This window comes from Dreissena polymorpha, chromosome 3, assembly GCF_020536995.1.
Source record: "Dreissena polymorpha isolate Duluth1 chromosome 3, UMN_Dpol_1.0, whole genome shotgun sequence".
Classification (NCBI taxonomy): Eukaryota; Metazoa; Mollusca; class Bivalvia; order Myida; family Dreissenidae; genus Dreissena; species Dreissena polymorpha.
In genome coordinates this window covers 129,221,586-129,236,068 of record NC_068357.1, presented here as the reverse complement: position 1 = coordinate 129,236,068, position 14,483 = coordinate 129,221,586, and the positions used below count along the sequence as shown (strand labels likewise).

Sequence of the window (14,483 nt, the reverse complement as noted above, 5' to 3'; positions counted from 1 at the left end):
CGTGACTTGTCAGCTGATTTTCAGCTACATTTATTTTTAGGTCAAAAACGTCGAGCGGCGTTTTTGAAATATAATATGGAATTCCCAGCCGCTTGGGCTTATGTGATGGTTTGTGTTATACTTCCTTTTGTCTGCTTTGAGTTTTTATATCCTTAAATCAAAGGCGATAATCGTTTTTAATATCTAAAACAATAATTTTATGTTTTGTTCAAACCATAATCCATTGGACAGTCCCTTTAAATGTCACTTTTGCAATATTGAAGCTAGCAACTTAATTTTTGACATGCATGTGTATCTCATGGAGCTGCACATTTTGAGTGGTGAAATGTCAAGGTCATCCTTCAAGGTCAAAGGTCATATATATGGGGACATAGTGTTTCACAGACACATCGCTTGTTCCCACTTAATGTGCTTGCCATAACGACATTAAGTTTAAGTCTCGACGTAAATGTTTCCGGCTTTTCCCGAAATAATATTTGGTCGACATGATCTAAGTCGAAAAATCAACATAATTTTTGGCGTCATGCTCTTGTGAAAATGACATGCCATCATACTGTTTGTCGACGCGATGTGTTATTTTTTACGCCATGACTTTTTCATAACATGCCGTCATAAAATATGGTACATTCCAATAATATGGTCATGCCGGATTAGTTTATATCTCTCGACGTAAATGTTGCCGGCTTTTCCCGAAAATATATTTGGTCGACATATCAACATAATTTTTGGCGTCATGCTCTTGTGAAAATGCCATTATAGTTTAAGTCGACACGACGAATTATTTTTTACGCCATAACACCTTTTTCATATCATGACGTCATAGCATGTTGACATCATCACAGCATCTGGGTGTACCATATACGCTTCCATAAAAAACAGATGCAAATAATACGACGTTTTAATGCTTAGTTACGGAAGCGTATATAGTACACCCCAATAATATGGTCATGCCGGATTAGTTTATATCGACTTACTGTGAAATAAAATGGTATGTCGTCATAGTTGTGTAGGTTTTCCCTCTAAAATTTACTCGCCATAAAGGCATTAAGTAAAAGTCTTGACGTAAATGTTTCCGGCTTTTCTCGAAAAAATATTTGGTCGACATGATCTCAGTCGACAAACGAACATAATTTTTGGCGTCATGCTCTTATAAAAATGACTTGCCATCGTAGTTTTAGACGACACGATAAGCTATTTTTGACGACAAGTCATAGAATGTTGACATCATCACAGTATCAGGGTGTACCATATACGCTTCCATACTTAGTCTTACGAGAAAAAACATTACAACATAACATAACCTAATTAAGACTTTCATTATGAAATTACACATTTAATATGCTGTGTTTGTTTTTAATAGCACATGTACCCTAACATTATGACATGATCTTGATTTTTGTCTTTGATTACTTCTTTATCATGACAACAACTATTTAATGTTACGAAAAAATTAGCTGAGACAGCTTGCATATTCTACACATGGCCCTCGAAGCACACACGCACCATTGTTTGTCAGTGTTACTAATCACCTTGCAGAGGTAGTTTAGGATCAAGATTATAGTTTTCAATGACTTCTGTAACCTGAATATCCCCCCCATATGGTCCTCTATCCACAGAGAATTATCAACCAAGCCTTATTACTTTTTCGGCGTAAGCTGTATTAAGCCAGCTTTTCACCTTTACCTGACCTTTGTAAGTGTCCAATAAAATTCAAATAAAATTTCCCGCGGCTAGGTACGAATGAATACACTTTATTTATTCCATTGGCTGATTTGAGTTTACCACCAGAACATTGGAAACATATCCGCGTGTTTGTAACACTGTTTTACTGCATGAAACAATTTTATCTCTTATGAAAAGGCTTAATAGATAGAACAGTTTTACACTCAATTCTCGACATCAATACAGTTTGTGCGTGCACCTTTTATTTTCAGAGAATTACCAGCGCAAAAGCGTTTATACTTTGTAATAACTCTGAACTCGTCGGTGGGTAACTCACAACTGGCTTTATTCATAGATTCACATATATATATAAATCTCAATACAAGTAACTCATGACTGCATGCTTTAACAAGACAATACGAGTTGTGTCCCTTACATTACAATACATGACATCCCCTTTTCTTTCTTTTTTTTTTAAATATAAACACATGATACACCAACTACTCTATCGTTACATATGCGAAGAGGTTTATGAAAAAAAGCAAATAACATAACCTGTAGTAACACATTATAAACTGTTCTTTTTATAAAACCATAGTGGGAATTTCTTTTAAACCTCTGAGTGTTAAATTGTTATTGAAAATAGAATATTCTATATGAATAAAATGCACTCTAAGTAATGAAGAACTTCTTATAAATTAAATATGCAATTGAACTTCATAAAATCAAATTGACAATAAAACAACATGTAAGACAAAATTATTCACTAAAATACATGTTTGCTAACTTTCCAAAAAATTGTCTCTGTTATCTCGGATTCAAGCTTATTCAGGACAAAATGACAAATGCCAGATACAGTAAATGTCGGGTTTCAGCTAGGAAATGATAACAGACTGTTATAACACCGAAAACAAGCTAGAAAGTAGATACACCCAAAAATAATTAATATTGGATTTTTGTGAGAAGAAAATTTCATGAACATTTTGTTGTTAGAAGAAAAATCAAAGCGCTGAAGGCACTGAATCTTTAAACCTTAACCAAGAGTTTGATATGATAAAAATAAATATGTACAAACTGTTCCTTACTCGTTATGATAGTACAGTTTCAAGAACATGATGCATTTACCACCACAATACATCTTACTTATACAAATACCAATATTACCGAATGATAGTTATTAAACAGTTTATTAATAAGTTTATTTTGCACTACAATAAGGCAGTCATATGACACATGTTTTGCACTTCACATCTTACACATAGTCATTTAACCGTATCGGTTTGTGAACTTCTCTTCCTGACCTCGTTTTCTTTCTAACAGTGTCTTGTACACTCTCTTTCCCCGGTTTGTCTCGAGTTTCGCTCGATCTCGCACTAGCACTGTTTTCGTGATTTGGAGTTGTTGATGGTTGTTCTGCTACCGTCTCTGTTGGCGCTGTGGGTGCCGGTATGTACACGTCATTGTTTGTGGTGATAATGTGTGGTCTTTCCTTTGTTTTCATTAGCATGTCCGTGTTTCGGCGATATTCGCGCCCCGATTCGCCTGCCTTAACGATATGTGATCGTGGGTATTCGGACGGTTTCACATACTCTGCCGGTTTCCAACCAGATGGGGTTTTAATTCTTACTGCGTCCCCTGGCTGAAGATTGTCCTTGCTCTTCGCGTGTTGGTCGTAGTAGAATTTTTGCTTTTCACGAAATTCTAACAACTTCGGTGCGACATTTTCATTGGTTGCTTCTGGTTGTCGCAATGTTTGTTTCATAGGTATTAGTGTTTTTGCGCGTCGACCCATCAAACGTTGCATCGGTGATCCGATGTTATCGCGTGGTGTGTTTCTTAGTTCTAACAGGGCTAAGTAGATGTCGTCCCCTGTTTCGCTACACTTTTTAATTAGATTTTTAACGGTTTGTACAGCCTTTTCAGCAAGGCCGTTTGTTTGTTGGTGCAAAGGCGACGACGTAATATGGGTGATGCCATATTTTTCGATGAATTCTCGGAATTCAGCACTGGTGAACTGTGGACCGTTGTCCGAGATGATTGAGTCCATGATTCCATAACGAGCCACGTTTTGCTTGATGTGTTTTAAGATGGTGCTCGTTCGAGTGTCTCTTTGCAATGGTGCTACTTCAATGAAGTTGGAGAAGTAGTCTACAATGATTAGGTAATTGTTACCCTCTAGTTCGCATAAGTCCATTCCAACTTTGCTCCAGGGTAGCTCAGGTACTGGTTGGATGATCATTGGCTCCTTTTGGCTCATCTTGCGATGCATTAAACACGCACTACACTTGCCAATAAGATCTTCAATTTGTTTGTTCATGCCGGGCCAAAATACTAACTCTCTCGCCCTCTTTTTACAGTTTTCTACCCCTAAATGCGACTTATGTATCGCTTTCAACGTTTCTGTTCTCATTTCTTTCGGGATACACACGCGTTCCCCTCGGTACAGAACTCCATTGTAAATTGATATTTCATCGCGGTAATCCCAAAATGGAACGGCTTCAACTGGAACTTCGCACTTCGTTTCTGGCCATCCTCGAATGATAACCTTTGCCAGTACTTGGAATTGTTCATCCGCTTGCGTTGCGCGTGCAATTTTGTCATGGTTTGAACACGACAACGTGTCGAGCTTCAAAACCATCAACTCTTCAGCGATAGTTTTCTCATCTTGATTTTCTAACGGTAATCTGCTGAGGCAGTCTGCTAGACCCATGTCCTTGCCGCTTTTGTGCACGAGGTTGAAGTCATACGGTTGAAGCTTCAAAATCATTCGTTGAATCCTTAGCGGAGCTTTATGTATTTCTTTCTTTAGAATCGACTCCAACGGTTTGTGATCAGATTCCACTAGGAAAGTATCTCGGCCATATAGCAGTTTGTGGAATTTTTCACAGCCATATACAACGGCTAGCATTTCTTTTTCGATCTGAGCGTACCGTTGCTCTGTCGGTGTGAGCGCACGTGACGCATATGCCACAACACGGTCCTGTTGGATTATCGCGGCTCCCAGGCCTCTCATTGATGCGTCTACTGTGAGTGTGACAGGTTTTTTCAAGTCGTAGTACTGAAGTACTTTTGTTGAAACAAGAGCTTCTTTTATTTTATTGAACGCGCGCTTCGCTTCGTCACCCCAGCTCCACGTTTCTAGCCTTTTCATATCGCGCAGTGGTGCATTCAACTCACTGAGATTTGGGATGAACTTAGAAACATACGATAGCATGCCTAACACGGTTTCCAGCTCACTGAAGCTTTCTGGCTCTCTCATGTCTGCTATCGCCTTCACTCTTTGATCTGTCGGTTTAATTCCGTCTCCAGTCAGTTTGTGACCTACATAGTCCACCTCCGGCTTGGCAAACATACACTTTTTCTTATTCATCTTCAGATTAATTGAACGTGCCTTTTGAAGCACCGTTTCCAAGCGCTTGTTATGTTCTTCCAGTGTTCTACCATGAATCAAAATGTCGTCAACAATTATTTCTACCCCGTCAATGTTACCAAAGTTCTGTTCCATGGACCGTTGGAACACTTCACTCGAACACTTCACGCCCATCGGCATCCGCAGGTATCGGTACCTGCCGAACGGAGTATTAAACGCTGTGAGCTTCGAGCTCTCTTCAGTTAATTTTATTTGGTAATAACCCATATTCGCGTCTAGCGTTGTAAAGTATTTACTCCCATTCAATCTTGTGGCAACATCATCAAAACTGTTCATTGGGTAATGTTCTCTTCGGATTGCGCGGTTTAAATCTGTGGGGTCAATGCATATTCGCACTCTTCCGTTTTTCTTCCTTACGCACACCAAACTACTGACCCATTGCGTAGGTTCTGTTACTTTAGCAATAATGTTGCATTTCTCTAAGTGTTTTAGTTCAGCTTGCAATTGTTCACGAATCGCGACTGGAACCGGTCTTGGTGCATGAACTACTGGTTCTATTGACTTATCGATTTTAATCTCGTACTCGCCCGGTATACACCCAATCTCTTCCCCAAGGACGTCACTATATTTCTCAATGATAGATTCTGTTTCAAGTCTTGCGGTGTGTATTCTCATGATCAGCCCAAAATCAACTGAATCATTCCTTCCAAGCAAGTTTATGCCTCTTGGAGTGTTCATAATCTGGAAATTAACCGAACGCTTGATATTTTTATGCTCGCACAGCAATGTAATCATTCCTAGCGCCTTCACTGCTGGCCCATTGACACCGCTAATAATAACATCACTCCTTGTGATTGGTGCAACCTTTTCAAATAGCTTCGCTGTTCCATATGACATGACACTGCACATTGCGCCACTGTCGATTTCAAATTTTATCGTTTTACACCCTATTTTCAAGTTAGCGGACCATTCATGATTATCTTCACTCGATGTTGCGATAAATACGTCGTTCACATCCGCATGTTCAAACTGGTTAAACATTTCCTCGACCTGGTCTTCCTGGGCTTCGGTGTAGTTGACACGTCGTTGACCTCCACGGCCCCGATATCCACGGTGGATTCCCCGATCACTTCTGTGATGACGCAGTCTACGTCCATAGCCACGTGCCCCTCTGTGTGATATCCCCTTTTGTTGATGCGATGCCCCACCGACTGCAGGACATAATTTGGATGCCTTGAAATGGCCAAACTCACCGCAATTGTCACACTGTTTTTGATAGGCGGGACATTTCCTTACTTCGTGTTTTCTGCAACACTTGGCACAGTATTTTTGTTGCTTATGAGGGTTTTGATGCGTTCTAGCGATGTTTACGTGAGGGCTTTCGCCCAGTGATTTGATGTGAGATGTGGTCAATTCTATTTGCCTACAAACCTGCACGACCCGTTCGATGGTAAGTTGTGTAACCGGTATCTCCATTAGCTTTTCACTACACTTTGTGTCATTCACGCCATTAATGATCATGTCACATATTAACCCTTCTTTTTGTTCCCCATATTGACAGTGTTCGGCCTTTCTTTTTAATTCCGAAATGTAATCCATTATTGACAGGTTACCACGCTTTGTGTTGAGGAACTCTTGTCTTTTAATGTTACGGTAATTATGCACTCCGAAATGTCTGTCAAATTTTGTGAAAACTGTTTCTAGATGGTATTTATCCTCGGCTGGCACTGCCGCGATTCCAGCATCCTGATTGGCAACAACTTCCGGCGCCCAGGCGAACGAATCGTAAATTTTTACGCACTCTCTCCCCATGTTGGCAAGTAGGACACCAACCTTTCTTTTTCCAGGCTTGTCGTCCAGACCTAGCGCGTCCAAATGAATTATGAAGTCCCGTTTGTAGTCTTCCCAACTTGATGCACTTTCTGACGGGTTAAATTCCGGTAATGGCCTGATTCCCTTCGAAGCCATTTCGCTGTTGTATAAAATGAACCTTTAACAACAGATTTGCAACGTACGATTGTCATGCAATCGCCTGATTGCGCCGATTTTTAATAGATTTCTGACACCATGTAATAACTCTGAACTCGTCGGTGGGTAACTCACAACTGGCTTTATTCATAGATTCACATATATATATAAATCTCAATACAAGTAACTCATGACTGCATGCTTTAACAAGACAATACGAGTTGTGTCCCTTACATTACAATACATGACATACTTAAAGGCTATATTCTCATATTTAGTACTGAATTCCATATTCCTGTCAACATGTTAACATGTAAAAGTATAAAGAGCAGTGGAAGCGAGGCCTCACTTTAATGTATTGCATTTCAACCCGCCAGGTATCGGGTCAATTCGCGGTTAGTGTGTGAATGTCAGAGTTTATATACAGGTCATCACCGGAGTTCACGGCCAGTAAAATAATCGTTATATAATAAAGACGCTATCCATGAACTACGTGACCTGCAATGTTCTTAAGACCAGAAATATGTTAAATGAAGATATTCAGCAATATAATTATGGTATGTCAATAATAGATTCTAAATGTGTTTTCAACAATACAATGATAAATACTATTTTTGATTAATTAAACAATAATTATTCCACCATATTGACTTATGTATTAAGCATGAGCGCGATGATTCTCGATACTGTTAATAATCGAATCAAATAGCAATGCCCGACAAACCACTAAAACAGGTTTGTTCGAAAAACGCGCCTATACTTCGGGTGTGGCGGTTTGACTCATATGTTTTAATTCACTTCCATTCTTCTTTTGGTTTTCTGGTTTGTATCTATAGGTTTATGAACAGCAATATGTAATATTGAAAATAAGCCGCGAAAACTCCGCGTAACATCCAGTACTGCGTGTGATGCAGCTAAGAGCTGCACAGAAAAAGACATTCGCTATCCTTGATCTCATTCGTTGAACTATCAACGCCGTATATCTTTTTTAAAGATATTTCTTGTTTTAATTATGAAAGGACCCAGATTAATCGGACGGACAGATAAGTGTTTAATGGAGGGACGTAAAATGGGAATGCCGCCTACCATTTCTATCTCCATCTTCCTTTTGGCGAGGGATACTTATTTTTCCCGTCGTGTGCAATGCGAGACAAAATGATGTGAAAAATGTTTTTTTTACAATTCTTTTTCTGCCAAATTTTTCACTTGACGGAAATATTTTCTTAACAAAGAGCATACATACATTCACAGACAGGAAATATGTAACTGAGCCAGATTGTTTAATGACTGGACTGAGGAGTAATGATGCAACAAGCATTACTGTATTAAAAAGGCCAATGTGTTGTTTGGATGATCTATGCTGTTGTATGTTTGGTGCCTACTTAGCGTAGTCAGTATTATATTCATATTGCGTGATTATAGGTTATTTTTGTTTGATGGTGCTATACTGTTGTGGTCGTTTTATAACTGGAGCAGGAAGTCAGCTAGTCGGCGTACTGCATGCATCCTTGACAGCCGGTCACCGAGAACATGCTCCGTGTTTTTATTGTACATGGTGAACATGATTTTGTTGGCACTATGAGAGATTTAGGTAATATTTGTTGTATGGAAGCTTTATGCTGTTGTATGTTTGGTGCTTTCTTAGCGTAGTCAGTTTTATCTTTATATTGCGCGAGTGTATGTATCTTTGTTTGATGGTGCTTTAATCAAGGTGCCAGTACCACGTGACTTTTTTCGGCTATGTGTGGGACAATCGGCTGTCAACAAACCATCGCTTCAGGTAACGTTTCTGATAATTTCTCCATTAATTCAAAACCATTTTCAAAAAAAACAAAGACGAGAGCCCGGTCATTGTCAAAATACACAACTGTGTTAAGTTAAGTTTCGCAAAATTAATTACGTATTTTTTCCAAAAAGTGCAACCGCGTGTTTGAAAACACTCAAAGTGAAATGCTATGTGTGGTATATTTGTTATTCAATCAACAAAAACTTTCATTATAATATTGTTGAAGGTTTAAAAAAAATAGGGCGGACATTGTAATTCTTTATAGAGAAACTACATATATCGTATGTTTGCGCATATACATCTGATTCGGAGTGTTTGCTTAAAAATGCAATAATGCTATGTGTGGGACACGTTTTTGAAATGCTATGTGTGGTATACAAACTAAACTAGAGAATCGAAAGATTGACATAAACATCAATAATATTTTAAGCCTGTCTAAATAACAAAAGTGGGTCAATAAAACATTGTTGGTATTGTTTAGCGTGCTTAAAATATGATAATCACGACGTTCATGTTACTCAAAATTATCATGATTGTCGATAATTTATATTCATATTTTTTACTTCTAGAATGCCATTTGTTTGGGAACAGTGTGGTAGAGATGTCAAAACACAGTCGGGAATCTCCAAACACAAAGCCACCCACGCACGGGAAGGAAAATATTTATGTTGCGGCAAACCTTTTCTTGTGAGTTTAAATAAAATTGTTTGTAACAAAATGTTAAATTTTCATTGAATTGTAACTTCCAACTAAGGCACTTGTTTAATACACAAAATCGTAAGGATTGTTTGTGCAAGGTGTCATGTGAATATAATTGTAACAAAATTACAAAAAGTGTTATCGAACTTATGGTTGTGTGCTTTTTATCAGGAATGTGTAAACATATTAGACCGTAACGAGAGTTATTAAATAAGCATAAAGAGATAAAACAGCATTATTTAAACACATAGACAAAAGGATCAATAACTTATTTTTCTGTATAATCATGTATTCGTATCTTAATCCTATTGAGCTATCTTATATATCACGCATGACATTTTTTTTTTAATTTTACAGTTTATTTCATGTGTATTTTGTTCTTTTCAGGGAGATTAAAGTATCTTTGGAAGCACCTTCAAGAGACGTACTGATAATATGATCAATGAAAAGTTGTCATAGTTAATATTCAAAAGTTTAAAAGACTGTTTGTTTTGTTACCAGATGGTGCAAGTATTGAAGTGAAAGAAAACAATCAAAGTAAACATTAAATACACATTTGACAATTCAACAAATTGAACAACATGTATTGTTTATTACTTGGTGCGGTGGTAACAAGATCTTGCAGCCCCTTTCATGACCGGGTCGAATGAGTATTTTCATTAAACATCTTACACTATTTTCAGTTATTTAGATTTCATTTGAAATTGAGTTCATGAAGTATTAATACAATTAAATATGTTTGTTGGTATAAAAACCCCAAAGCCAAGACTTTTTTGCGATGATCATTTGTTACGTGTTAATTAGATCATTTATATGTTTGTATAGCAAGATTTGTTACTTTGCGAATACTGATGTACTTCTTTATGTACTTGGTGCTTTAATTTCTATTGTAACATGTGCATGCTGGTTATAAAGCAATGTTATTATTAATGAAGTGTTTATTTTGATATACTTAAGATATTCATATGAAGATGATATTGGATACTAAATGAACTTAATAGACCACAAACAATCATCATTGGATTAATATTGTTATTTGTTATGAAACAATTGTTTTATTAACATATATACTCAGATTTTATATTCATCAAAACAATTTTATTAATAACATAGATACAATAGACATAAATATACAAAAATCAATACATACACTTTGTTTTGATTATGCCAAAATACATATTAAAAGGTATGTTTGCATAGTTAGTTGAAATAGCCTTCCGTAAATATCACAGAATGAAGCTGGGTCCGTCTCTGTCACTGTGGGTTTGATAATTATCTTGCCGCATAACACCTTCCGTGTGGTTTGATGGTGTTCATCTAATTCTAACACAGCTTCGCGCCTTAAAGTGTAACAAATCCTTCGACTTATCCTTGTCAAGTCTGAAAAACAACAGAAGTAAAACCCATTTTAAAGCAAGTGCTTTTACTTTCTTTGTCATTCATTTACAAAAAGGACCGAATTTAATAATCAGGCAGAAATATCAATCATGATATTTATTTAAAGACAATAAGTCAAAAAAAAGGAAAATATTATAGTTCAACATAACGTGTTTGTTAAAAAAGACCATTGGTTGGAAAACAATTACGCAGTGTATTTTATTTAAAATGTATGTTCAATTAAACATAAATTGTTTAAACATTACACAATTACTTCAGTATTCAATCATGTAACATTTGGTTAATTTGATATATTTTCAGTATAGACTGAAGTATATGTTTTAGATTCTTACAAAACTGTGTTCAGATTAAATGCAGAACTGACGGGAAAATTCTTGCATACCACACATAGCATTTCAAAAGTGTGCCCCACACATAGCATTATTGCATTTTTATACACAGACTCCGAATCAGATGTATATGCGCAAACATACAATATATGTAGCATATATAACAATATTATAATTAACGTTTTTGTTGATTGAATAAAAAATATACCACACATAGCATTTCAATTCGTGTCTTTTCAAACGCGCGGTTGCACTTTCTGGAAAAAAATACTAAATTAATTTTGCGCAAACTTAACACAGTTGTGTATTTTGACATTGACCGGGCTCTCGTCTTTGTTTTTTTTAAATGTTTTTGAATTAATGAAGAAATTATCAAAAACGTTACCTGAAGCGATGGTTTGTTGACATCCGATTGTCCCACACATAGCCGAAAAAGTCACGTGGTGCAGGCACCTTGTTACTGTTGTGGTCGTTTTTTAATTGGAGCAGGAAGTCGGCATACACCTAAGGCAACCGGTCATCAAAACCCTGCTCCGTATTAGTATTGTACTTGGTGAACATGATTTAGCTGGTATTAAGTTAGATTTTCTAGTATAAACACTGTTGTTTGGATGCATGTTGCTGTATGTTATGTGCCTACGAAGCGTAGTCAGTATTACATTAATTGAAGGCAAGTTATGTCAGTTCGGGTCATTTATTCACATAAAGACTCATCTTTAGTTACTTCACACCGTATTACGCGTCACGTCGATGGCAGAATGTTCCGTCGATGACAGATAGCTTTACTCGACCGCGTACAACAGGTAGGTTACAAATTCGTTCAATATAATTATATAAAGCAAGTAAGGCCAAAATCGTTGCTACGAACATATTGTCCATTGACTGAGGACGCCATCAGGTAATTTTGGACTCGTAGTTCAAGTTTTTAAAGAAAAGTGAACGAGATAAAAGTGACAGTTTCCGAAAAATCATGAAAAATGACTGATTTTTGTTAAAATATCTCAAATTTGAAATAAATGACACGATTTCGTGTTATACACATACGCATTTATCTGTTAGGGATACGTAAGCCAAATATCCGCCCTTTGAGTTGTTTAATGAACATGTTACAGGCGTCCAAACTGACCCCGTCGAAAAAAAATTGGTGCCGTAGTTGGCAGATATGTATTTTAAATGATGCCGCTGATGGCAGAAACGCTGTAGAAAATGCTAACTTAGATGACAGATTGTCAAAATAACTATTTCGTTTATTTTTCTCTTCGTTTTGTACTTTTATTCACAATTGAGAAGCGAAACTGTCCTTTGTAATATATTCTCAAGAAAAGAAGGTTATGTATGCTGAAGGTGTATGAATATTCTGTTCAATAAACTTGATTGTGATACCTATATAATATATATGACGAGGCTATAATATAATATAATGAGGGTGTTTTTTTGTAGAAAACCGTCACCATCAAGAGGTTCAGGTGTTATTACTGTGACTCTTGAGTTTGATGTCCACAAAGACACTGTACACCACCTCATAGAACACCACGAATCTTAACCATTAAGTACAGGGAGCTGGAACTGAATGAGAACATGGGTCGTCACGGCTACAGAACAAAGGATTATGACCATATGTTAAAAATATATGTGACCATACATCACAGTGGCATACACTGTATTTGATATTTATTATAATGATGCGGTATGAACTTTAAATGTTTACTAGTGCCTTATTTATCATAACAAGTGTCTGTGTTGAATCATGATTTCGTATATACGCAATTAATTCAAATGGCCATGTTCGTCGACATAATAATGTTTACCTCTTTTAAGATTTTCAGAACAATCTTTATACGATTTTTTGAGTTTTCAGAAATCTTTTTGTTTATTATCAAATGTTTAATTGTTTTTCATTGTTAATGTTCTTTTGAAGCTAGTCACACTGTTTTAAACTCCGTCAAGTCATATTAGTATACCAGTAAGTCCTGTAGGTCCGTGCATTATAACCATTACAATTTTTAAGTGAAAACAAAACAAAACACATAATCTGATTTAAAATTTAATGATAACAATTGTATTTCTAACATGATAATTATCTAATATTGCTTTTATTGAACAAGTACGTTTAAAAATATAAATACAAGTCAAACGTATTTTGATGGAGATGGTAAGTCATCTAGAGGTTTTGTTTTGTATGTTTTACTTGTAACTTATACGTATGATTAGGTTATTTTTTGCATCGGGCGTTTCTTGTTAAGTCGTCTGGAAAGCCAGCGATAGAGGTAAAACTAAAAGTTTTGGACTCGAAAACACGCTGATAAAAATTAAAAAAATCTCAATTTATCTATATCGGTGGGTTTCCAGATGACTAAAGACGAGACGCTCAATGCAACGTATAGTAAAATAATTCGTTGAAGTAACAATTTAGATGTACAATCTAAACCTCTCTAACATTATACGTTTTCACAGACATGCCATTCTAACACAAACAACGATGTCTATAACAACATACACGTTATTTTATATCTCAGAATTTTAAAGTCGCAGTATACGTTATATAGGAAAAATGACGAACCCGATAGTGTATGAGATGTAACAATAATGTTAAACTGTCCATAGTCGACGTTTGTTTTGAAAATAATGTAACACAGTTGTAGCAGGGAGATTTCAGATGTTATGTTTTTGTTTACATGTTTTTACTGTTACAGTTCTAAATAAAGTTTAACAGATGAATTGTGATGTGTTGTTGAATATCTTTAAGACCTTTGCGGATATGGGCTAAAATCTTGGATTCATCGCATGCATGAAATTGTCTCACGCCCCTTTGTCCATGCGCAAGTTGATCTGGAGCCGATATCTGTCCTTTCTTTCGTTTCTGCTTCTTGCGATTTCTTTCTGTAGTGTCAAAGACGTGGTCTCTGAAAAATTTAAATAAGCTTTTCTATATAACAGGTATGGACAGTTACATTATAGCGATACATAGTTTATATTTTAATAGCCCTAAATATGATTCCAACTATCATTAAATATACATGTACTTATTCATTGTCATTGTTAAATATCTTAGAACATATTAAGACGGAACATTCTGCCGGATAAATATCATAATCCTTTGTTCAGTAGCCTTGACGACATGTTTTCTCATTCAGTTCCAGCTCCCTGTACTTAATGGTTAAAGATTCGTGGTGTTCTATGAGGTTGTGTACAGTGTCTTTGTGGACATCAAACTCAGAGTCACAGTAATAACACCTGAACCTCTTCATGGTGACGGTTTTCTACAAAAAAA

General features: G+C 36.4%; 1 protein-coding gene across 1 annotated transcript; it reads right to left on the bottom strand.

Annotated features, from left to right (window-relative positions):
* Positions 1-2,914: 2,914 nt before the first annotated feature.
* On the bottom strand, positions 2,915-5,941 carry LOC127872588 (uncharacterized protein K02A2.6-like). The gene has a single exon (XM_052415914.1). The coding sequence runs from the start codon at positions 5,939-5,941 to the stop codon at positions 2,915-2,917; it is 3,027 nt and encodes a 1,008-aa protein (XP_052271874.1).
* Between the last annotated feature and the right edge of the window lie 8,542 nt (positions 5,942-14,483).